The sequence below is a fragment of the Myzus persicae genome, unplaced genomic scaffold (genome assembly GCF_001856785.1).
Source record: "Myzus persicae strain clone G006 unplaced genomic scaffold, MPER_G0061.0, whole genome shotgun sequence".
Classification (NCBI taxonomy): Eukaryota; Metazoa; Arthropoda; class Insecta; order Hemiptera; family Aphididae; genus Myzus; species Myzus persicae.
In genome coordinates this window covers 718,724-746,159 of record NW_019101674.1, presented here as the reverse complement: position 1 = coordinate 746,159, position 27,436 = coordinate 718,724, and the positions used below count along the sequence as shown (strand labels likewise).

At 29.4% G+C, this 27,436-nt stretch overlaps 1 protein-coding gene across 3 annotated transcripts; it reads right to left on the bottom strand.

The window, feature by feature from the left end:
* Positions 1–5,772: 5,772 nt before the first annotated feature.
* LOC111030033 (zinc transporter 1) lies at positions 5,773–22,974 on the bottom strand. Of its 3 annotated transcripts, none has more exons than XM_022309340.1 (9): positions 22,628–22,974; positions 9,954–10,140; positions 8,978–9,102; positions 8,812–8,909; positions 8,484–8,728; positions 6,823–7,082; positions 6,639–6,747; positions 6,451–6,561; positions 5,773–6,387 (listed from the first exon to the last, which is right to left on the bottom strand). In XM_022309340.1, exons 1-9 carry the CDS (start codon positions 22,957–22,959, stop codon positions 6,193–6,195), a joined length of 1,662 nt encoding a protein of 553 aa, XP_022165032.1. In that variant the 5' UTR covers positions 22,960–22,974; the 3' UTR covers positions 5,773–6,192. The 3 variants fall into 3 exon arrangements, with proteins under 3 accessions (XP_022165032.1, XP_022165034.1, XP_022165033.1); XM_022309342.1 differs by having other exon boundaries at positions 6,193–6,387; positions 22,632–22,745; XM_022309341.1 differs by lacking the exon at positions 22,628–22,974 and adding an exon at positions 22,136–22,158 and having other exon boundaries at positions 6,193–6,387.
* Positions 22,975–27,436: the final 4,462 nt, after the last annotated feature.

The window sequence follows — 27,436 nt, the reverse complement described above, 5'->3', positions numbered from 1 at the left end:
TTTCAAATCTAGTCCGTTTGTTTTTTTCTCGGGCTAGAAGCCAAGATTTATCCCGCGCCGATATCGAAAACCGACAAAAGAAAAAATTTTAAAAGTTATTTTTAGGGCCCGGGCTACGAATGTTACCTTAAGATCGTGTCATTGACATTATTACCTACGGACAAGGATTTTTCTTTCGAACGGCATTAATAAATTTTTTATGCCCACGGTTAAATGTTCGATAGACATAAACGAGTGAAAACAAAAATTAAAAAATACTAACACACAAAATGTTAGTAAACTAATACCTAATTAACATTCAACAAAACGTTAATTCTTGTCTAATAGAATTGAAAGCATTGACATTTGATACAGACATTGCGAGATCGGAATGTGACGCTGCAATATAAAGCCATGCCAGTCTATTCTGGAATACCATAATACCTATATAGGTACCTAAATACCATAATAACCCAGTATATCTTTTAATATCAGTATATTGTAATACGTGTACCGCGATACATGCGATCAAACCCGTACCATTATATCGGTATTGATTTTACCATAATTATTGTATGAGATACCCACAGTATTATAATAAAATAAGTTTACCAACAACGACACAACGTATCATCAATGATGATTCACCATAATACACAAAATAATGAATTATGAAAATGACAGATTTAATTAGAGAGCATGTGTGTGGTGTCTTTTAATCTAAACTCTGAAGACACAAATATTAACATTTTTTAATTTATCTAAAAATAAATCATATAAATATATAATTATACTATTGAAATTTGTTTTCAGAATTATACCACGATATACCATTTAGGTAGTATTGAGCCAAGGGCGGCTTCAAAGTTCAAAGATATCGGTTGGGGGAGGGGACAACCATATCTTTCCCCCGGGGAAGTCGTAATTTTCAAAAAACTTTCGATTTTTATAGGCACCGGCAGGAATTTTATCGGGGGGGGGGGGGTGCATCGTGCAAGTATACGCTGACTTCTAAATAATGCTTGTATACGTAATAATAATAATAATAATAACAACAATAATAATAAACAACAATAATAATTCTTAATTAGTAATAATAGTAGTAGTTAAATACTTAAAAATATTTTTTCAAATTGAAAACTTTGTTCTATCATATCGTCATTCTTATTTTGTGGAAAGCACATGATCTTCCACTACGAGGTAAAAATGGTGAAGGTTCCGTTTTTACAGATTTATTACAATTCCGTGTCGAATCAGGGGATACAGTTTTGAATAAGCATTTAATGTCTGAAGCTAAAAATCCGTAGTATATCTCACATGAAATTCAAAACGAATTAATTAAAATGTGTGCTTTTGTACTTCGACTAAACATTATTGAAGAAATGAAACTTTCACCAATTTTTTCGTTCTCAGCTGACGAGACTGGCGATATAAGTGGCACCGAACAATTGTCAATAGGTCATAGGACTATAAGAAGAGGCTACCAAATTCATTGAAAATTCAGTTGAAGAATTTAGAAAAAAACTTAGGCGTTTACTTTTATTATTTAAAAAATAAGTATTATAATACATAATATAAATAATATTTTTTTTTTTTAACAGTATACTATTTTTAGAAATACGGGCTTAGAAGTGGACGGCGGCTCCTAGCTAGGGCCCCCTAATTTGAGCAATCACCAGTTAAATACAAAATATACCGTCAACCCTATGTGTCTAAAATCAAATCACAAAAGTCTTACTTTAAATATTGTTGATGCACTCGAATAACTTCCACCGGAAATAGCGCGTGTGGTGAGCTTTTCCATCCCTTGGGGTTTGGCTCTCTTCATCACTGATGTCATTTTGTTAGTATATATGTTTGTATTAACTACAGGCGTCAACGAGTGATGTGTAAATGTCCCACTTCACACAAATCATTCGCCGTTTATAACTCAATATGTATAGGTCTCCAACTCCAATTATGATCTCGCCCGATGTACCTTAACAGCAACCTCTTTGACCGGTTTACTGGTAATAATTAATTTTTATATTGAAACCGCCTTCTTCGTTATTCTTGGTTTTCTAAAATGTGATCCATGTCATCATTATACTAAGTAAATATAGTGTAGGGATGGCAAATCCACAAAACTCGTGTCCCAGGCATAGAGACCTATTAAGAATTTCTTATTTCTTAATAGCGGGCTTGGTAAATTGAGTTCCAAATGACCCTAACTCGGTAAATGGAGTCCCGGGGAAAAACAGGTAGTAGGTAAGTTGAGTCCCCGGGAAAAACGGACTCAATTTACCTAGCCCCCTTATTAGGTCTATGGTCCCAGGTAACGCGTGATAAAATGTTGATGGAACGCGAAAAATTGAAATATTTATACTACCTATATATAAATAATATGCTATTGTTTTTTTTAATAATAAATTACATAACAATGTATATACATATTAATATTCACAGATAGATGTATCTATTATACCTCAGTTTTTATGAACCTCTTTTATTAATTTAATGGCACCCTCGAAAAAAAAATGAAAAGGTTATTTTTGGCACGTAAAGTCAAAATAATTTAATACTCCTGCTATAGTGTAACACAACAAAGATTTGATTATAATTTGCTATCATAGGATACTTGATATAATTCTGGTAAAAGGATAACCAATTCTGGTTGTTCATTTCGAAATTCCTACTTGGTAACAGAATTATGCACTCTTCTACACGAAATATAAAATTTGATACTTTTTTAAATTACTTAAGATGTTACATAAATTAATAGAAGATTAGTGTTTAAAATAAAAAGTGTATAATTTTTACTCGTAATGTGGTGATCAAAAATGCTAGAATTTTTTTTAAAAAATTATATCATATCAGTCTCGCGATAGCACTCGTCTGCTTCGCAAGCGTTCCATGCGCTCTCGCGGTAAATTAATTAGGTTACATTAAATTAGTTACATTTAATTTTCTATTACCATACCCATAGTATGTAAGAACGTCCGATTAACTTCAAAATCTTTTTCTTTAAGTAAAAATAAAGACAAATCAGTTCTCTTTTTCGCCCAAGTTAAGTAAGTGAATAAGTGAATACGTAATATACGTAATTTACATCTTCGGTTTCCAATAAATAGTTATTTTTCTACCTGTTAAACTTGCACGATCTGCATACGTCGCTCTTATCTGCGGCCGTCTAAATAAGCCTAATTACCTACAAACGCTATTGCTCGTCTTTGAGTAAAATATTATCATTCTATTATTATTATTATTTTTTTTTTATTATTATTATTAATCAATCTAATTTTTAATATTATATATTATATGACAAATGAATACCAATAATAGACAAAATAAAAACAATCCTATCACTCCGATTACAATTGCGAGAAATAAAAACATCACATCTGATCCAGGCTGGATTGTCAAGAAGTCCACCAACAACAACAACAAAATAAAACACTCCAGCTCTTCTGCCTCCGAACCACCAACATCGCCAAAAACCCAAGAAACCGATCAAAATACTAAAAAAAAAATTTTGTAACTCAAAATTGATACGATATTCTGAGTCTGATGAAAATCAAAATCAACCCACAAACTCGCCCCTCACTTCCATTACCGAACAAATTGACATTGATGAAATTGTACCCATCAAACCACCTCCCTCCAGTCTTTATAAAAGGTATCGCTGATTTTCCTGAACTTTGTAAAGAACTTATAGAAGTTATTGGATTAGATAACTTTATCTCTAAATCATCTGCTGACAAATTAAAAATCCAAACCTCAAACCCAGATTCATACGGAACTCTAATTCGCTACCTCAAAGAGGAGGAAACCGAATATCATACTTATCAACTCAGAGAGGATAATTATACGTTGCTTACATCCTTCCACACCAACTGAAACTATAAAAGAAGAGTAAGAACTTATTTCCTTCGTGGTCAGACAATTAATCAATGTCCTTCATAAGGTAAATAAAAATCCTCTTTCGTTATTTTTTATTGATTTGGAACCCACAACCAAACCTTCAGAAATTTTTCATTTGTCTTCACTCTGGCGTACTAAAATCAAAATCAAAGTACCTTCTAAGCCAATGTCATGATTGCCAACAATACGGGCATACAAAAGCAAATTGTGGCTACCAACCTCGCTGTGTCCCCTGCGGATTAGATCACCTCTCATCTGTGTTCCCCAACTCACGATAACTTACTACAAAATGTATCTTTAAGACCTTAACTCATAACGTCCAACGCTCCGTCTGATAGCATAATACCTCCCACTCCTGATCCGCAGGCTCTAAATATTAATAAGATAATGTCAAGGTTCATAGATAACTTTAAATCTCTCAAAAATCCATTAATTTCCCTTCTCACTAAAGTAATTTTTTGCTTACTTGATAGAAATGCCAAATAACAATCATAACAATAACTCTGTCACAGACAACTCTCTACTTACATTACTATTCAACGCAAATGGCCTAAAAAATCATGCTCATGCAGAGATCTTTTACAAATAGAAAAAAAAAGGTTGGATAAATAATTTCACAAATAAAAAAAATCAACATTAAAGTGTCATCATTGGGTGGCTTCTTAAATCACTGTATTCTCTTTTGTGTACTCATGTTATATGTCTTTTAACCTATTATTATTATTATTAACCTACTATAATTATGTCTAATGATATAGATTGTGTATTTTGACTTAAGATAAAAAAAAAAATTGTATCATATAGTATACATTTTACTTATCAAATGATGTTGTCTATCGAACACTTTATCATAAAAATAAACATAATATTTATGAAAGCTGCATTATTAAAACTAAAAAAATTGCAAAGTTGCTTCCTTTCTTCATTATTATAGTCAAAATTGCAAGAAAGCATATTATCTACCCAGAAATACCAAGCTGTTAAAAACCATGTAATTTTAATCAAGGCTACAAGTTTATTATAAAAATAATATATTAAGTATTTTATATAACTACACATGCAAATACTTTATCATCATCAATATTACAAATAGTAATAAATTAAGTTATTATAATATCTAAAAGCTAAATATTTGTTAATTAGACGATTATTATAATTAATAATTCTAAACATAGTATACTTGCAATTTTAATTTTGTGGTCAAAAAATATGACTATAAAAATATAATATAATTAATATAACTTAATTATCTATTATAATGTTAACTGTTATACTTCTGACATTTTTGAAAACCGGTAACAAAAAGATATAGATGTAGATTCAATAAACTAGTGTAATAAATTAAGTCTATAAATAAAAATATGTATACATAATAATATGTTCAATGTGTACCCATAATTTTACAGACAGTTACTATCTGATATATTACATTCAGCATCCTATCATTACAGTATGTCACTGTAAACAGGTACAATAAATAATTAAAAATTCCGATTAAAAAAATAATGTGTATTTAAACATATTATAATACTCAATTATGTTTTACTACATTATGGAAATTATGTTATAAACATATTGTTTATTATTGTTATAATCAAAAACATATATATTATTAATCCTATATTAAAATTATATAAAACATCATATAAACTATTCCGAAAATTGTGATTTAACTTAAAATTGTAATTATTATTATATCTAATAGTATACATATCAATATACATTTATATATTTGATATTAATAGTGGATATTTAAAAACATTTTAATTGGTAGGCAATAAAATAAAACATGGGTTACAAGCTAAAATAATTATTTGTATCAAATTATTAGTTGACAGTCGAAAGTATTTTAAATAATTAATAAATTTTAATAAAAAAAATCAATTGTAAAAATTGAAATGTTTATAAAGGTTTTGGTTTTATTTACAACGCTCATCCAATATTACATCATCAAACAAATACAGATCTATGGTAAATGTCAACAATTGAGCATTAATAAGTCATTACAATTGTTTAAAAAATATAATAAACTTAAAATTATTTTGTTGATGTTTACATAAACGTACGTGTAGAGCACATATAATTTTGATCTTCTAACATTGCGCATTACAAGGGGTAATACATATCTCACTAAATGTATTATATTCATAGCAAATATATATTATTATTTTGTTGTTTATTTTTTTACATGGTAAGTCTTGTTGATGTAATAGGTACAATTGCAACCATGTGCTAAGTTATTCATCATCATAATAATAAGCTAATATAATATATGAAAAAAAAAACAAAAATTGTCATTATTTAGAAAAAATACTATCCACCAGTGATAAATCCTCCTGTAGAAGTACGGATATTGTTAATTCTATCACCCAATAGTGCACCACTTTCCATCTCACTCTCCTGAGTATTGGCAGTCTGTAAATTGTTGGTGGCGTCAATGGTAACAGAAGTAGTATTACGTTGTCGACACAAATATGGTGTGTCAACAGGGGATGGTGTGTCACGACCCTAAGACAATTAAAATATATAAAAATATTTGTTTCATAATTGCACTATTACAAGTGAATTTACCTGTTTTGATGGGCCGCAACATGTTTGCAATTGACACGGTATGTCAGTTTTAGGACAATCTAATACACAGTCTTCAGTAGGAGTCTGATTTTCATTCCTATTTTCAGTAACCTAAAATTAGATATTACATAAAATCAAAGTATATTAATATTAAATAACAAAATTATTGATAAAATTATAAAACTCACTTCAACTTCCACGAATTCGGGCTGGATGGTAGTTGAATGTATACCTTCATTATGGAAAAATTCTTTAACTTTTTCTGCTAACTTCATATATTCTGGCAAATTCCTACACCTGGTAATAATTATACAATAAAACTTTTGTATCAGATGTTTCACTTATTAAAATTAAACTCAACAACAAAAATACCTGATATGTGCAGATGCTATGATTCTATCTCCAGCCAATTGCCACACATGGAACTCATGTACAGCTAAAACTCCATCCACTCTGTCTAAAAGTCGTTTCTGGATGGCGTCTACTTGAATATGGGTAGGAACAGTCTGAAGGAGTATAAGTGCAGACTCTTGTAACAATGGCCACACTGAGTGTAAGATAATAATCACCATTAACAAACTCAAAGCAGGATCAATGTAATCACGGTATTCCCAATCAGTCAACCACACAATCTAAAAATAAGCACAACTTAAAAATATTCTACATAAATTAATTAAAATGAGAAAGTCAAAGCTATTGTTCGTTTAATCTTAATGGATACCTACCTAATATATAAAAATAATGCCTAGCTTCTGAACTCCAACTAGACAGATCAAAGTAAAAATATGGGCTAGTAGGTACCGCTCTGATGTACAGTAGGTGTCAAGTGGGTCACTATAATGGATGTTTTAAATTTCAATTCAATGATATATAATAGCATTGTATAGGAAAAAAGATTCTGGGTGAAGACAGTCTGTCAGCCTGTATTATAATAATATTTTAATATTACAAAAACATTACAAAAATCATGATTTTCCGTTTAAACAAATTATTTTGAAAAAAGTTCAAGTTCCTAAATTTATTAATTTTTAAGTTACACCAAAAAACCAAATTCAATTTTGTCAAAAACTAATTTTGAGTAAAAATTCCAAATTAAGTTAATACTTTTTTTTGTTTTTCCCAACACTTTTAAAGCATCTACGGATTTTCAATTTTAATAGCTCGAGAAAAGTTTCTAAAGTTAAAATTTAAAGCATTATTTTGATTACTAATCTTGTATACAGACACAAATAAAAAATTAATAAAAAATCACACATCACATGAAATCAATAAATTAATCGATAAGCTCAGAATCTAAAATTATCAAATCAATTATTATAGCAATCAATTATTAAGGAAAACTTTATCTATTATCATCAACTTGTTAAAGAAATTTGAATTTATAAGAAAATTATGTAAAAACTTTCATCAATTATTATTAAAGATAGTCATTTGCACAGCACACACTACCGGTAGTCAATATTAATTTTGGCTTATAACGGAGTTCATGGGATATCAAACATTTCATAGATAATATGTATGTTTTACTAAATGGTATGTAACCTTACCGTGCATACTGTGTACTGTTTGTTTTTACTATATTTTTATAAATAAATAACAATGTTGTCTTCCAGTATTTGGTATTATTTTTCTGGAGTATTAATGACATTCGTTTTATTTATTATTAGTTCATAGATGTAGAACTCAACACAATCAGATAAGTTATCGGTTTTAAGTTGGTCAAATATATAATCATTTAGAAATTTGATAATAAGCAGTGTTAGCTTAACATGGCCCTAAAGAAAAAGTAGGGATAGTCTTCTAGAAAAAATGTATATTGTATAATACCTATGTCTCAATCAATAATTGTTATAAACATTAATTGTTTTGAAATATTTTGAACAAAAAATGTACAAAATTAAAATAAGAACAGCTTTTTTATAATATGTAGAAATAGTAAGCCAATTTTAAAAACAATTATATTTATCAGAAAAATAAGAATTTTTTACGGCATAAAATAACTTATTTTGAAAAAGCTAAATGTCTATACATACCAAAGCTGATACAATTACGATGACTGAACCTAATGCATCAGCTAGAAGATGTAAAAATACACCTCTCATATTCATATGACCAGCAGAAGATTCATGGGTGTGATTAAGTGGTACATTAAAACGATGATCATTATCATTATCATCAGTAGCATTTGCACTTGCTCCAGCGCTTACTAATTGAGTTAATCGTGTGTGGCTGCGAGATATACCACCATGTGAATGTCCATGTCCTCCTCCACCATGAGCTAAAAAAAAAATTAAAAAACTTTCATTAATAAATAATATAAATACAAACTGGAAAACCATTGAGAAAAGATAAATGTATTACCATGAAACAAAAATAAACCCAAAATATTGACAAATAATCCCAAAACTCCAACCACAACAATGAATTTAGGATTGTGAATGGTCTCTACTTCAATAAACCTAAAACAAAAAATAATTATAGATAAAATTGTGATTTGAACATATTATTTTAATAGCTATATGCATACCTCTTACAAGCCTCAACCGTAATTGAAAAACACAAAGCTACCAAAAACACAGCATTTACAAGTGCTCCAAGTACTTCAGCTCTAGCCCATCCAAATGTGTTTTTTGACCATTTTTTTGGAGACATCTAAAAAAAAATAATTTGCAAATTGTAATTAAAATATTAATACATTTAAAAACTTAAGGATATAGCACGTTTTTGTATAGAATAGGGTACTTTTCTAAAAGTACGTTTTAGCTCTCAAATAAAGAGAGCTCTAATATTATATTAGGTCGTCTGCGTAACAAAATTACGAAGAGCCCAAACGCGTATGATCATTGGCTGGATCAAATGTATTAATTACATTTATATTAATATTTAACGACTCTTAATGACCGCGGTATAAAACTAGAACAAACTACAATAACGTGTTTTTTTCGTTCCTATTCGCTATGGTTAAATAGGTATGCATGTACATCAACATAATAATAGGTAGCTGGAATAATGCATTTAAAAGTTAAAACATAGTTTTGAAATATGTAAATACTATATACGTGGTTTTTTAAGACCTTAAGAGGACGTAACACTAACATTTGTTGTCTCCGTCTTATAAGTGGGTAACATAGACAATTTATGCTCGTGTAGCTTCGTTAGTTTAAAAACAAGAGTGAATCGACCTATTATGAAACTTGAGGGTAGGAACATTATCTGTGTTTTTAAGTGAATTTTGTATGATAGTTCAATTTTTTAGCAAATTTTGAGTATATAATATAACGTAAATTAAAAATACTCATAACTCACTTTCTCACTTCAAACTAACGAAGCTACACTTGATCTGCTAAGCGTAAATTCTCGGTTAGGTACATACTTGTAAGACGGAGGCAACAAATGCCAGTGTTACGTCCCCTTAAACACACGACTTCAGTCTTCGACAATAATATTTCAGTTTATCGTGGTCGACATCATATTATCATCACGACTATAACAAAGGTACTTACTTTAACCGATAAATATGCGACCACCAATGCCGCGACGTCGCTGAGCATGTGAAAGCTGTCCGCGACAAGGGCCATCGAGTTGGTTATATAGCCGACGATGATCTCTACCAAAAAGAAAAACGTCGTCAGCCAAAACATGGTGATGAGTCTGCATTTTTTCCCGCTGTATCGACCCATTTTTAATAATCTGTAAAAAAAAAAATGAAAGGCAATAATATCAATAACAGTGGACAACTGCAGTAAAACATAAAATGTTGTGTTTATTGTAAACAATGTTATTTGTATATTGTGAAAATAAAATAGAGCGAAATCCTGCAACAGAGAGCGTGAAATACCCATACATGAATATTATAATGTACAATATCATAACCTATCTAAACAACAGAAACCGCAGCAAGTATACCTTACATCTTAAACATAAATCATATTAATAAAAAATATGTAATTTTCTTTACTAGATAATTTACAAAACATATTGAAGTATAACTAGGTCTAGGTGTTCCTTTTAACAGTAAAAATTAATCATCTTGGAACGTATAAAAGTTTTAGAAGTTATTCAAAACTTAGAGTGGAGAAGTATTACACCAAAATTAGAAACGTTTTAACGTTTTAGAAGTTATTTAAAGTTTTAATTAGAAAAATAAAAAGTAAACCAGTTTTGAGGTGTACCCATCTCACCACAATACCAATCTACATCGATTATCATAACTTGAAACACTTATAGGTATCTAACTAAAAATTTGTGAAGAATTCAATTATTGAACAATAATGAAAAGCTCGAGGAAAAACTTTAAAAAAGATAACAACGAAACAGTGTAAAAAATATTTTTTTTTCAAAATCGTTTTTTTTTTGTACTTTAAATTATGAATAAAAATACTTTTAAAAGAATTAATGCATTGTCTCCCAAACCATGGGTCGCGAGCGCGACTCGCTGTTACGATTACTGTTATTTTAGCCGTAAATTGGTATCTCTATATTGTATAGTAATAATGTGAAGTCCAACTATTATTGTAGAATGATAGAATTTTTTTAGCAGGGGGTCGAGTACTCAATAAAGATTAAATTTATGGGTCACTATTGCAAAAAGTTTGGCAAACACTGCATTAATGCATTTCAGCTTTTCAAAATAATAGATGTTTACTTGCTGTTAAAGCAATCACCCTGTATAACATATAATATGCGACTCTACATCAAACCGCGCACGCGCTATAGCTGTTTAATTACAACTATAGAAACGACGACGACGACGTTCGTATCATAGTTATAACAGTCGATTTTTTAAAACTTCTCAAAACAAAACAAGATATGACAATCGAACGAAGATATTATTATTAAAATAAGTACACGTTTTATTTCAAACACTCCAAATTGTATTTATTCGTCATTAGACGATGAGTGTTCTTCCTGACTTGGTCTTTTTTTTAATTCTAAGATCGCGAATATTTGTTTTGTATTTATTGCTTTACTTTCAGAACTTTTTTAATGAAATCTATGCAATGCAATTTTAAACAACGATTATTTATAGAAGCATGTAAAATCTTCCTGAACTCCTGTACAACGGTTTTTAAGCTATTTATATTTTATTTATAATTTATTCTTATTTAGGAATTGCAACATTTATGTATCGTAATTGTTCTGCGCAAACCATTAAAAATGAAAAATGAATAATAAAATCAACATCAAAACGGATGCTTGTTACTAATTTTTAATTTTTAATTTTTAATTTTTAATTTTAATACCTAAATTAAAATAATTTTTTTTAAATTTGGCGACGTAATTATATTCCACGAAAATATTTTCATATAATTTAGAATGAAACACTCGGACTAATAATAAAATCCATGTGGGTCGTGAGCATAGAGCATACCGATGTTACATAGTTTTGCAAATGTAAAACATCAGCAGAATAATATCTATTTCTACAAGATAAAAATTTGTTTAATTTGCAGTCGCCATTACCATACAAAAAAAATTGTATAGTAACTATTGCTTTGAAGATACAACAAGAATACATTCATCAGCTAAGAAATATTTTAGGTACCATAATATGCGTTGTGTTCTTAAAAGTAGGTATATACATTAAAGCTTATTCTGCGGATTTTTCACACACATAAACATACCAAAATACATATTTTGAAATCCTATTTATTTTCTAAAAATATAACCAAATTATTATCCCACTCCTACATTATATAATAAATCAATGTACAATAATTGCATCACATAATATATATTGAACGATTACAGTTGCATTACCTATTTAAATTAGTAATATTTGAGTGTCAAGTAGATTAGTGTACTCAAGTTTAATAAGTATAGTTAATTTATTAAGTAAACAGAAAGACACTATCAATCAAATATTATAATATATTTATTATTTAATATCATTAACGAAATTTTTTTTTTTATTGTTATTATTAATGGAATCAAATTGAGGTGTCTCTAAAATATATTTAATGAAAATTATGAAACCAAGGTCTAAATTGGTTTACTCATTTATAAACATTACTATACGATGCATTAATAGTGTTAGTTTAATACGATAAAATAAGTAAAACATTATGCACTGATTATCAACAAATTAATAAATACAATTAATAAAATAATCTTTAAGAATTGCAAACATGCAATTAAGTAAAATATAGGTACCTACATAAAAATTATTAGAATATCTTTATTTAAACAAACAAACTTTTATCTTTTCAGGCAATTCAATAAGTACTTATAATTAAAACCTATAAGGAAGGTTACGGAGTAATAAAAATTTATTGAATTAGATGGAATATTATTTTTATCATTGGTCAGTCAAGACAAGTACCTACTTTAGAGTTTCGTTTTACTAAGTACTTTTTGTTTTCCTTAATACAAACAATTAGGTATATAGGTTAGGTTAGGTCACTAAACTATTATTCACAAAATAGTTTCAAGGAATTTGCGCAACAATAAATGAACTCAAATGTATTAAAGAACCAATATTAAAAAGATATTGGTGTAGATTGTAGATAGTTGATGAATAAAAGTCTTTGTATACATTTTATAAAATATAAATATATAATACTATACAATATACATACATGCACTTCAAACATAAAATATTATTTATCTATTCATAAAAAAAGTTAATTTTTACTATTAGATAAATTTATTAGACTTTTTATTATTAGAACTATATAAAACAAGATAATAATTTATTGACACATTTACATAACAGATACTTAAATTATCCTATTCTGTATGATATTAAAATTAATTTCGATCAAATGTAAAATTAGTCAAATGTACCTATTAGTTAATGGTTTCTAGGTTATTCCAGCGAATTTTCCGATTATTAATGATTAGTATAATTTGATGATATTTTATACATTTTTATTTCTGTTATGTCCATTTTAAATTAAAAAATAATATAAAACAATTTGCGCAATAGCTGTTTTGTTTTCAATTAAATTAATATATATTATTTTTAATTTAAAAATGGTCATAACAGAAATAAAAATGTATAAATAATCGTTTAATAATTGTATTTATAAAATATGGAATTGAATAAGCGATCAACAACACGCTACGTTTTTCGAATTTTTAAATACCATTTTTACTGTGCAGTAACACTGTACCTATACACTTCGTCTCTAATTATTACTACTAAGTACTAATCAGTAACAATCAAAAAAAACCAGTAGGTTTACAAATTAATCTAATTTTAAATTTCACATGGGCACAAGTTACATTGAGACAATCAGTAAGGGTTTAAAGGTACAATAGTGAATAGCGAACATTATGCATTTTAATGTCTAACAAATAAAATACTTATCACTATTTGCACAAGTTTAATTCATTCGTAATGTTACAATTTATAAATATTACCAATGTAAAATAAATACCTACCTTACTGTTTACATAATAATTTGTGATAAAAATCTAAAAAACACTAATTATTAAAACAGGTTAAGGTTCAATTATCTACAATAATTGAATTCTTATTGTCTATACTCTATAATAATAGCTTATTTGCAACGGAATTAAATTACAAAAATGATTTAGGTTTGTGTAATTTTTTTAATGGTAATACTAAATCAAATCTATTGGAATTTAATTTTTCGAGAACACTAACAGTCATCGTATTTTTCATACGACAAAAAGGGACAACATTCGATTAATCGATACCACATATTCACATTATCAATTTAGGGGGGGGGGAGAGTAAAAACGGTGTAATCTATTTGAGATATCATGTAATTTATTCACTATTTAGTATATAGTGCACTTAAAAACAAGATAGGTACAACTAATGTACAATTATTTCGGAAAATTACGATTCGGTATCACTGTTACCTCAACGATATTATATACTTTTGAAAAAAATTTTAGATGTAGTAACTGAGTACAAATACACAGGTACATCAATAAATTATTATCATACCTCTTACTGTATAACACAACTTAAGTATGTTGCAATCATTAATTGAATAATAATATTTCGCGTTATTTTCTTACTGCAGGAGTTCTTTAGATTTTTAATGTGTAGTTTTATTGATGTTAAGCAAATCGTCTTTATTATATCATATGATTTAACTATACAAGTTTAATAATTACTGATACTACAGAGTACCTATTCCTATTGTAATAATAGTAACTATCAAGATAATTATTGAATATATTTTACATTTTTTCCACCAAGAGTGTGGCTATAATTGTCATTGTCATAAATATGAAAGTATTATTAAAAACAAGTGCCTAACACGACAGTTTCCAAACAGTTGAAATATTGTTGTTAAAATTGATGAAGTTGGAAATAATTTACTGGCTATTATTTATTCTACAGTATATTCCGTAAAGGTTGGGAAATACCAAAAAGAACGAGAGTAAAACACAAACTCAACAAAGGAGGTACATATAGTCATCATTCCACATACTTAATACTGAAAGTTAAATTTCTAGAATTGCAATAAAAAAATCCTAGTCAAATGGCCTTTATGTCCTCGGACTCTTCGTCCGGGATTCGTGTGCAACATAAATAAAATGCATTCATGTAAAATCGTTTTTTTTTCATTATTTTTAAGTAATTGTAGAGTGAAATCGCCTATTAGTGAAGAGGATAATATTTTTGAGTGATTGGATTATCGATTTAATATTTTTTCATTATAACTTTATATTCGACTTAAGAATAAAAACAATTTATTGGAAGTTTAAATAGATATTAAATTGTTTTGGCACAATAATTAGACAAATTAATATGTATTCTCTGTAATTTTTATAATAGGTAATTTTACTTAAAAACATAAAAAAAAATTACTTGGAGTAAATGCATTTTGTCTACATCGAGGTCTATATTGAACGTGGGCCAGAGACTTGAGTGAAAACTAACGAACAAACGTATAACACAATTTATAATAATAATATACGTCTTATAATTACAGTATGTAGGTATTATATATATTTTACCTTTGGTATTTTACATGAATATTTCGATTGATAATAAAAATAGTTAATTATCATTAATCATACGAAAAGTACAAAAACGATTTGGGTTATAGTTGAAACCAGGTTAAAGGATTTTAGAATTGATTATATTTCTTGCATTTTACGAGGATTTAAGTCAGATTTAACATTTTAATTATCATGCCCATTATATTTAACTATTTAAGAACCGGAAGCGATAGAATCACATGACGGATAATCTGTTTGGAGGGTTTCTTGAAATTAATTTCTAAAATTATACAGACAAGTCGGTGTGTTGTTGGTCGCACAAATTTTTGATTGAGGGGCAGTCGCTATTTAAGTTTACTCTACCATAGTCTGTACAGTGGCGCTATTTGGGGAGGAGGCGGCAAGGTGGGCACTTTCCCACGTCAAATTTTAAAAGCAACCTGATGGTGGGCCTTAGACTACTAGACAAACAATGAGTGTGTGGAAAACGCGAGGAAAAACATAACAACATAGAGGGAGCTTTTTGATTACTCGATTACTCGTAAGCACGATAGTAGGCTAAGATATATAGGCATATAGATAATTGTATTTCTTCGTAAAGACAGCTCAGCGAAATGTCTACACATCCCGCATACAGTTCTAAGGACTATGGCCAATGCACGGTTGTTTTCATTTAACAATTATTACATTTTATGAGCGCAAAAACATTGCAACTTTCATAATATTTTGAGAAAATATTATATTATTGTGTACTAAGAAATTATTTTTATGCAATGATAAATTGGTAATTACTAATTACCAATTAATAGTTGGAATTTATTTATATTTACGCGCGAAGGGATGTGCATGAAAGTTGGTATGTATGTGTATGTGTATTTTATAGGAAAAGCAACATAATATAATACTACGAGGTGGTCAAAACTTTTTCCCCCTATATTAAAAACTGAAATGACATCACAGAATCTATATTCTGTAGGTACAATACGATAACACGTGGGTTCATCTCCCATAGATAGAATTATTATTTTATTCAGTCGTGTACTGAATTATAGAAATTTAGATTCATAAATTAAGTAGGCAAATGCATCAAAACCTGCAGTTTCCGCAAAATCTAACAAATAATTAATAAACCTCAACTGTTAAACCTGCTATTTTTTAAAATCTTTTTCAGTTTTTAAAATTCAAATTAAACACGATATATGTAGACGTATAGTCAGTGGCGGATTTAGGGGAGGGCTATGGGAGGCAATTGCCCCGGACAGCACTTTTTAGGAGGTATCAAATTTAACACACGTGTTATAAGTTTTTTTATTTGTGAGAAAAATTGCCACTAAAAAAAAAAACGAAGGTATTACAAAAATGTGAACCCAGGGTAGAAAATCCTTAGTACCTACGCCACTGCCTATAGATGTATAAGTAGTTGGACGAACAAATTTAGCTGATATGCCTTATGAGAAAGTCTAGAATAATCGTAAAATAAATTAAATGTCAAATAAAAAAGTGAATTTTAGTATGGTTTGTGTACGGCATTACAATATACGGTTTACTTTCTACATTATAGTTAGTACTCAGTACTCATAAAGTTAATAGTCAATTAGGTAGTTAGCTATGCGGTCGTCCAACTGACCACAAATATTGTAATAATATAATTTTAACTGCCATTGTTCAAAAACACACATCATTTTTATTGTACAGGTAAATATTTCTAATATCATATTAATATTTCAAGTTTATAAAATGCCTACATATGTATTTTATAATAATGCAAACATCCAGTAATGTTGGGGAGGCGTAAAAACCTGGAATTTAAAACTTGGACAGTAGAAATTTGGACTGTAAAAAACTGGAATTTAAAATTTGAAATCCATGAACCAGACAAATGGACGGTAAAATTTGGAACACTCACACGCATATATATAATTCATAGCTATACAATTTGAACATGTCATATTTTTTTAACTTCCTACCTATATGATAAAAATATGAAAGTGTTTGGTGTTTTGATAAATTAGATTGAAACTGAACTTTACATGCTTATAAAAACAAACATACCTATGTATCTTTAATGCAGCAAAGGTAGATATAATTGCATACTTGCATTTACTCTAATAACAAAATACAGAAACTTTGGTTTACAAGGTGTAGGATATAAACTATAAAGTAAATAAAATAACACAGCCATTGTATATATTGTAAGAACTAACTCCTGGTTTTTGTATTTATAGAATTACCTTATTGTTATCAAATGCATTATCATAGATTAAATGTAAATTGTTAGTTCTAGAGAAATGACCAATTAAAAAAAAAAATAGTTAACTAAAAAAGTTTTTTCATGATAAGTAGGTACCAGGAAAATTCTATAAGATTTACTATAAAATATTACGAACATTAAAATTTAAATATAATCTAAGATTCAGCAAAAATACTTTACTAATTAAAACAATAAATTGCCAAAAAATATAAAATTGAAAGCCTGTAATACAAAAAATAATTATGTAAGTGTAGTATAATAAAATAAAAATGCTTGAAACAATTATAAGCATAAACTTAACAAAGTGTACTTAATACTTGTAATTGCTTTGAGTATAGTAAACTATGGTAGGTATCAGTGAAATACATTTAGCAATAAATATATTTCAACATTAAAATTTCATTTTTCTATTGAAAACGAACTATAAAATAAATATTACTTTACCGCTAACAACAATACAAGATTATAGTGAGATACCTACAGTAATATAAGGAATAACTAAATACCTACATTTTATGTAGCCATTCATTAGACTAGGATGCCCATATAAGAGAAAAATTACTAATGGATCATCTGAAATAAAGATCTATGAACATTGCACGCGGCACGCTTATGTGAATAAAATTGTTCATTTCTTGGTACTATTCCAAGTATAGTGAAGCTAATAAGGTATATTGTGACAAAACAAGTTCCCTTTTTATAATAGCTAGGTATAAAGTAAATTTTTAATAAAATAAAATTAATAAAGATATATGAATGTATGATGATACCTACTTAAATGTATCTATTTATTATTGTACTAAATATGTACACCAAAGATATTACGATTGAATGGCATATGTTCTATAAATTTGGATGAAACATTTATTAAAATATTGATAAAAATCTGGTGATTTAAAAAATATTATACCACACACTATTTAAAACGCATTAGGCAAAACACTAAGGGACACTTGAGGATGGAATAGTATTGAAGATATGAAGAAAACAATGCTTTTCTTGTACCATTTAATTTAGGAGAGAATATAGAATTTCTCATTATTATACTAGACAATCTACATATTGGGGGACGAGGTGACCGAGTGGTCTGACTCTTCCGCTGCGACGCAGCCGGTCGCGGTTCGATCCTCGGCCACCAGGCGGCATTTTTCTCCGGACAAGTCGCGGTGACCGGAGAGCAAGTGCTGCCATCCCCCACCCCCGGGGCATGGCAGAAACCTACGGGTGCCCCATTCGAAATTCTGCCAAAACAAACACACACGTGTTCCCCCTACCGTTCCAAAAACCTACAAACCATCAATACAAAAACCTACAGTACCTACTAATAGCTAATGGCCACAGTTGCCGGGCTCAGGATCAATCAAAAAAAAAAAAATCTACATATTAATGTAATATTGGAAACTCACTGAGAGACCACAAATTTTTACTATAAAATATTTGCAAAAATCTACTTAAATAGTTTTTTTTTTCCGATAAACATCAGAAGAATTTAACTAATACCTACTATAGAACTATATATACTATTTAACTTACTGAATAAATATAGTATCAATAATAATTCACTGAAAATTCTACAGTTTGATTTCAGTAAAAACACTGACACAAAGCAGCACACCATTGTATGCTCATTTACGTTGACAGTGGACTTAAGTTGGAAGCTTAATAGACCCTTAAATAGTTAAATGAATATTTTTTTTTTTTGTGTGTGTTTAGTATATTTACAGTCTGTGATTCAGCAAAATAAGTATAGAATATATTTCTTTCAGTACACGCCAACAATAAAAATGAACAATGAAGTAAATTATATGAGGAAGAAGACCATATAGAACTAGAGTTTTTTTATGACTATTAGGTAAGTAGATCCCATGAGAGCATATCATTGGATAGTGTTGATTTAATAGAGTGGAGGGCAATTTTTAAAGAACAATTCATAAAATAAATTCTTATTTAAGAAGTACCTACCTATTATTACTATATCATCATAACCTAATATTTGTTGATAAAAATATAAAATACGTCGGTAATATTGTAATCTAATGTAGATAATGTTTACATAGGCATTAAGTTTGCAACAGTAGTAGTGTTGATACGAGCTGCCATGAATTCTATCGCCCCCACTCAACTATCTAACATTTAAATACAAATTTATACATGCATATGATGCATAAATTGCTGTATATTTATGAAAAAATGACTGTGTAGTCGCTATCACAAAACGTTTTATCGTAAGCTTTGATTAATAATAAATTAATAACACAATAATATTGTTTCATAGGTACATATCTAATTTAGGTATATATCAGTAATTGTATAACTAAAATAAAATAAGCAAATTTTATGAAAAGTTACTTAGCACATGCACAGCCAAAGCTATACAGGTACAAGAAGCTTAAAGCAAATATATTGGAGTTGGTATGATATAGGGTATGATACAAAATGAATAATTGTATTATAGTTCATAACATCATAATTCAGATGCTCACGAATCGCCGCTTCCAAGTATTTCTGGGTAATAAAGAAAATAACTAATAGCCTTTCTCGAGGATCGGTATTTGCTTGTGCTCAATTAAACTTATATATACATGATCTGCCAGAAACGAAAGGGCTTAAGTTTCAATACCCGGACGATACTGCAATTGCTTATCAAAGTACTAATAAATACTTCACCAAATGACGCTTTAAACCTAATCCTTCCAAGACTAAAGTATGTGAGCTTCATGTAAACAACAAGGAAGAGCTAAAAGTGATATTTAAATGAGTACTAAAGACACAACTAACAGTAGCACTGGCGTATTAACATACAGAGTGGCCGAATATGGTGAAATAGTTTACATGTAAAGAAAATTGTTACACAACAACACTGTGAATGTGTGATGATGTGATGAGAGTGATTAGCGGCACAGTAAAATCAACACAGTTACAGTGGTTATCAGTGTAAACCGACATAGTTCCATCAGATTTAAGTAAAAAACAGTTTTAGTTATTAGTTCACAGATGTACATAGGTAATTAATTAAAAACTATTTTAACTGATGAATAAAAAACATTATTCATGTATTGGAAAGATTTGTTTGCAATATGAAATTTGTAAATAATGATCTAGTAATGGTTGGTGGTCAATAGATTGTCATATAGTCGGTACTCATACTATATTTTACCAATAAACTATAAACCTTGATAACCTAAACTAGGAAAAACAATTAGGTATTTCAAGTATGTAGGTATAAAATATGAGGTAAAATATGTTTTCAATTAGAATTGCAATCTGTATAAATCTGAAGTTTTTAAGTGTTTTCAAACATATAGGAGATACCTACCTAATAAGAATGTAGAAAAAAATCATCCTATTGAAATACCAAATTTCATATTATACGTAGGTATATTAAAAATGCTAAATTTCCAAAAAAAAAAATGTTTACTGTACCTAGGTATCTAAGGAGGTAGACAATCAAAAAATGTGTTGGCGCAAAATAGTTTGAAACTCTGAACTATTTGTTAAAAATCCAATTTGTGACTCTGGTCTGAATACATTTACACCAAGTTAAATAGAAATTTGAGATGCAGATCGGCTTATCCATCCCTGAAATTTGCATTAATAACATGATGATAAATTAAGTGAGAGGAAAATCAGGTTTGGAGTGGGGAGAAGTCAAACTTCTTAATATGTGGACAACACGTTTCCCCGACCCAACTATGGGTTGCCAAATGCCAACATTGTTAGATAGAGATAGTTAATACCTGTGTAATTTATAATGGGACCTAACTACCCGAGGCTTATGCTATCATTTTCTAACAACGTTGGCCACTGGACAACCTCTCTTTCAATGTTACCAGTCTATTTCTTAAATGTGAGAAACCTCATAATCATGATCAAAAAAAAGCTGGAGTCTCTTTTAAAAAAAATTATCTGATTACTTTATGAGGGAAATCTTACACTTATTTAAACCAAATAATTTCTTGAGCGTCATTAAAATTTTACAATGCAAACCGAAATTTATCACAGAATAAGTGAATTTTCAATTACTAGTAAGTACGTACCCATCGTAGTAATATTCAAAGTTAAGTGTTACAGATTTCTACTTAAATAAATAAAATAAACTTGGAAATAAATCTTGGACAAAGTCGACCAACAACGACTTTGAAGGTAGACTCTATCAAAGTATTGACTCCTAACACGACAAAACTAAAAGTAACGATTAGATTGACAGTTATTTTAGGCGACATAGAAAAATATGAGTGTCTGATAAAGTGGATTTATATTTTATACCATAATTATTAATTACTAAATTGTTTGTGCCGAGGTTTTCACTGTTGTGGACCGGTGATGGCAAACTAAAAATGCGATATCAACATAATATTATTGATGTTGTTGTTGTAGTTGTTGTTATTGTACTATCGCTGATTAGGAGTGTCGAGATCGGATAACTACGATAACAACGAATACAAAATATAATAATGCAAATAATACAGGTAATTAGCGGAGTTCTTAGCGAGCGTGTAGACTTACACGACCATTTCAAATATTTTTTAATAGGCGCGGACGACGACTTCTTCGCCAATAACCCGAGAGATGACATGAGTGTCCGACGGCGATGTACCTGCAGTAACGCCACGATCGCCCTCACAGGCACACCTGCAACGTTGTCGGAGGACGACTCATTTTTTCGGCAGTCGCCATGAACGGAATGCACCGTCTGGGGGGCGCATGCAGGAACAGGAGAGGCGGCGACAATGCCGAGAGAGAGAAACGATACGGACGACTAAAACGCACGGTGGTACGTGCCGCGCGGGTGTGTGGCCGGTAGGTGCGGTGCGCGCGCGCGAGTTTGTCGGCGAATTGCGACACCCGCTCCGGTGCAATGGCGACGGAAACCGGGAAACAGGACCTGTTCGGAACCACCACGACAACCGGTGCGCGGGGTACCACCGCACGCGTACCTCGTAGCGGAAAAGCTCGTGCAATTGCAAAGCGGAAAAACAACTGTAAGCTGGTACCTACGTACTTTCGAGATATTGTGTAGAACTATCTGTCGTCGTGATCGTAGCGTCGATCGATGGAGGTGTCCGTCTGTCTGTTCGTGATCGTCGTCTGCAGATGACGGCAAAAGCGAAAAACGAATCGTCGACGGCTGGTCTGCTGATGGTGGACACAGCACACACGATCGCGACTGGTGCAAATGCGCGCGGCGAAGAATGATCGACGGACGCGATACTCAACCGGACGCTGCGCAGTGCCGAACTAAGTGCCAGGCGGCCGGCGGGCCTCGAGGTGTACCGCTGCGTCGTGCGCAGTCGTGCATCAACGCTCCTCGCGGAGTGGAGAAACCGCATACTCGTTACCCGGTATAATACGATCGGTAGTCGCGCTATCGACTGATAACAAACCACCATATACTCTTTCAATCAGCGCGGTGGTCACGGACCACAGTGTCGTCTATATCATGATAGAAATATTTCTATCATGGTCTATATGGGTCTGGACATTAGTTACCTGATACCTATTGATAGTTTGGTAGTTTGGTGGAAGTGGATGGAACAAGTCAAGGTTTATACTTTATAGATATTAAATCTGTAATCCTTGGGAACAAGTGGCGACTGCAAGCTGCATGATAGAAATAACTAGGTATGATCACAGCAGCTTTGTTTGATTTGTTTTGCGCACCACAATATATCGTGTTGTGTATAAAGTGAAGTCAGCTTCGCAACATTACAATCGGGAACTTCTTTGTTGCCCACGTGACGTCAGCGACATGCTCTTCGGATCTGCGTGATCATACCAGGTTATTTCTTGGTGCAGTACCTATAGGTAATACTTTGATAGACAATAGTGCAATATTGCAGTGAAGGCTATCCAATGATCCGTGTGTATCTCCTGCAACACATAGGTATAATATTTGGTCCGTGAAAGGATAATATTATAATAATTATTTACTATACAATGACTCATTTTATAGTGAAATATATTTTGTAGAAAAGTGTTACACATTAATGATTCATTATATATTATATAATTATTAATCATCCAACATATTATCTTAAGTCAAAACAAAACTAAAATAAATTAAAATACCTAGCTATAAATAGCACATAAAAAGCCGACATTTTTGAAAATGATTTCAAATCTATAGTAATTGCATATATTATAAATATTTAATGAAAATTTCGAGTCTCTGCAGTTTGATATCATTTTTTTATTTTAAAAAAATCGATAGAAATTTTTCACAAAATTGTTTTATAGTTTGTCTCAATTATTTTTGAAAGTACTCATAGCATATTACAGGGATTATTTTTAAAAAAGCGTGCGAGTGAATTTTGCTTTGCTGTACAGTAGGTTACAAGTGGTTCACTGTAGTGGACGGTGTTAAATTTAAATTCAACGATATAAAATTATTAAAATATAAAAAACGATATAAAAACGATTATAAGCAAAGAGTTCAGTCAGCATATTATATTACTTAGAAATTTAGCATATTTGATGATGTTATTGTGATTAGAGTAATTTATTGTACTATTAAGTATTAGCACTACAATAGGTAAAATTTATTTTCGCTAAAAAAATTACATTTGAAAAGTGTGTAAAATGTGATAATAATATTCTCTAAATGTTTCAAGTGGGTACCCACTACCCACGAATAATATTTTTGAATTACAACAAAATAACTTTAATATGTAATTTTGTCCATGGCTAAATGTAATAGCTGGATTTTAACTAAGGAGGCTAAAAAGTAAATATGTATAAAAAACAAAAACATCTATGCTAGGCTACAACATTCCCCCCTCCAAGTTATGCCGATACAAAAGGAAAACACATTATTGTCAAATCAAAACATTGCTCCTCTAAGAATCTAAAATAAGCAACTTAATCTACATAAGTGTTTTGTATTTGTATAGGTAAGGTATTAATAATTATTTACCTCCTATTATATTAGTGATCAAAAATAATCATATAAAACAAACCTATAAAGCCCCTTCCAGACCAACGAACAATTTGTCATCGACAATGTTTTCGATTTCCCGTCATAAGCTGTAACATAAATATTTGTCAACGATCACTGTAAGAAACATATGTTGCCGAAAAATATTTCTTGGTGTGTACCAGCTTAAGAAATTGGCTGAAAATACCTACCTATAAGGCTATAAGACTAAAACCTAAGCTTAACATGGAATATATTATTTAAGAATAGATTATAATATTAAAGATAAAAATAGGTTTATTATTACCCATTTTCATTTTTAAATAGGTACCTAATAAAAACAATATGCCCACTAGGCGGAGTGTAACTAGCAAACTAAACTGCTAAAGTTTCCTACAGGATGTATTGAAAAGTACAAAATGATGGTTATGCTATAGTAATAACTAATATTGTAATCCACACGCTTGAATTACACTTAAAAGTAAATTAAGATGCATAATTCAATAATATCGTTGCCTGCCGGCTGCCATAGATAATAATTTCGCGCTTAAATGGTAATAAAATTATTATGGTGACTATATTGTGTACAAGCCACAAAAATTGTTTACAATGAATGGCAGTCAATCCTTCATTTAGATAGGCACAGTAAAATGTTATTACTAGATTGTTGATTTATATCATGGTCATCGACTTCAAAATGATAAGTATAGGTGTAGTAATGTAGTATAATGCATTATTATATTAAGTCTACCGCCGTCTAAATAGGAATTATTATAATATTCACTGTATTATGTTGAATAATATCCAACACTCACTAACATCATAATAATAATATCATACAAAGATAATAACTTCACATTTAACACTATAATGCTGCATAATTTGAAGAAACCATGTACATATTAAATTATTACCTGGCACGGCCATGTGTTAAACAATTTTTAAACACGAGGCAAAACAAAATACGAGTATATAGGCTACTACTTAGCCAAAAAAATGAATTTCTATGTCTTATAAGTTATAATATTTAACAAACAATTTTTAACAGCAAAAAAAACAACATTTATACATTAAGTTTTGACCATATTAATTAATAATTAATGTATTGATTCAATAGGTAGATGACGGTAGATCAATTAAACTATTTGAACTGCCAACTTTAATCTCATTCGGCACCACTGCAATTATTTACTATTGTACCAATCATGTACCTAGTACACGGATAACCAATAATTCACATTGACTGAATATGCTGCAATCTGTTATGCTCACACTTGCTCTGTTCAGTTTGATCACAATAACACTTTTTTATATAGATTAAGGCAACAAGTAAAAATTTCACGACGGAAGATTTTTTTTGATTTTTATAACATTATGATCAAATTATTATTCATGTTAAAATAATAATGTATTATGATCTCAACCACGTATTTGTGAGATACAAATTATATCCAATAGGAATTTAAGTTTGATAAATTAGGTACATAATAGATTACAAAATAATCGATGTCTTTGAAATTTTTACTTCATTTAAAAATGTTACTCAATCCTCCATGACTTACAAGAAGTAATTTATAGAGTGGAGGCAATAAATTCCTACTTTGAAAGACTCAATGGGACTTTAAGATGTTGTTGTCTTTTCCACCATATGGACTGAATTTCTAAATTAAAATAGTATCAATCAAGTATTATTTTAATACTTAATAGTTAATAGTTATTACATATTAGTTATTAGAAATAACTATTATATTTTTAATAACTTATTATACAACAAATAAAACCAAAAATGATCAACTCATAACTTGGCAACGTTTAGAAAATCTAGTTCTCTGTTATCGCTAGCCGGGTAATAAATGTTGATTCATTTTTATAGGAATAAAATTAGGATTATTTAGGAGGTAATATTTGTATTTTAAAGAGGTACAGGAACAAACAATTATATTTATTTAATTAAAGGCTCATATATAATAATAATAATATATTTTGTGTATCTACATGCCAATACACTAATTACAATAATAATTATAAAGATATAATGATAATATTATAATTTATAAATTATATTATATTGTTATTAATTTTATTTTGGAATGTTTATTATAATTAACGCCACGGTAAAAATGAATTTTAACTTTAACGAAACCAAAGCCATTTTACAATAAATAAGTAAAGTAACATAAATATACAAAAAATTCATAAATTATATATCACATGCAAATTAATAAAAAAATTAACTAAAGGTGATGCCAAAAAATATAATATACTAACAAGATTTCTGTTAAAATAACATCACAATAAATCCGTAATAATAAAAACATATATTTATAAAAATGGACTGAATTTCTAAATGGAAGGTAACATAGAATTGAAAGAATACAAACAAAAAAATTAAAATAAAACAAAATTATACCTAATATGATTTATGCAATATATCCATAAACAATAATTGTCGGTTACATTATTTCACAATAATTAATTGTTTTCAATCAAAACAAAACCACAGTGATGAGTTTAAGTTAAAACTAACAATATTTATAATCAATATAATATATAAGTAATTTAAAATTAAATAAATTATAATAAAAAAATTATTGATAATTATAAATAAATAAGAATTGAATACAAGAATTTATTATGTTTCTGCATAAATATAAAGGGTTATTATATTACTTCTGACAAAAAAAAATAAATATATATTTATATATTCCACTATGTTGTTATAGAATTTCCAATATATCACTTTTGATATTAGACAAACTAATATCCAATACTTCTAAAATGTTCACTCAAAATCGTATCCAAATGTTGAATTTAATTTTAGTATTTAACAAATAAAATAATAAATTAGGTAACTGATGTATAATTACATTTTTTTAAAACAATTTAGATATGAT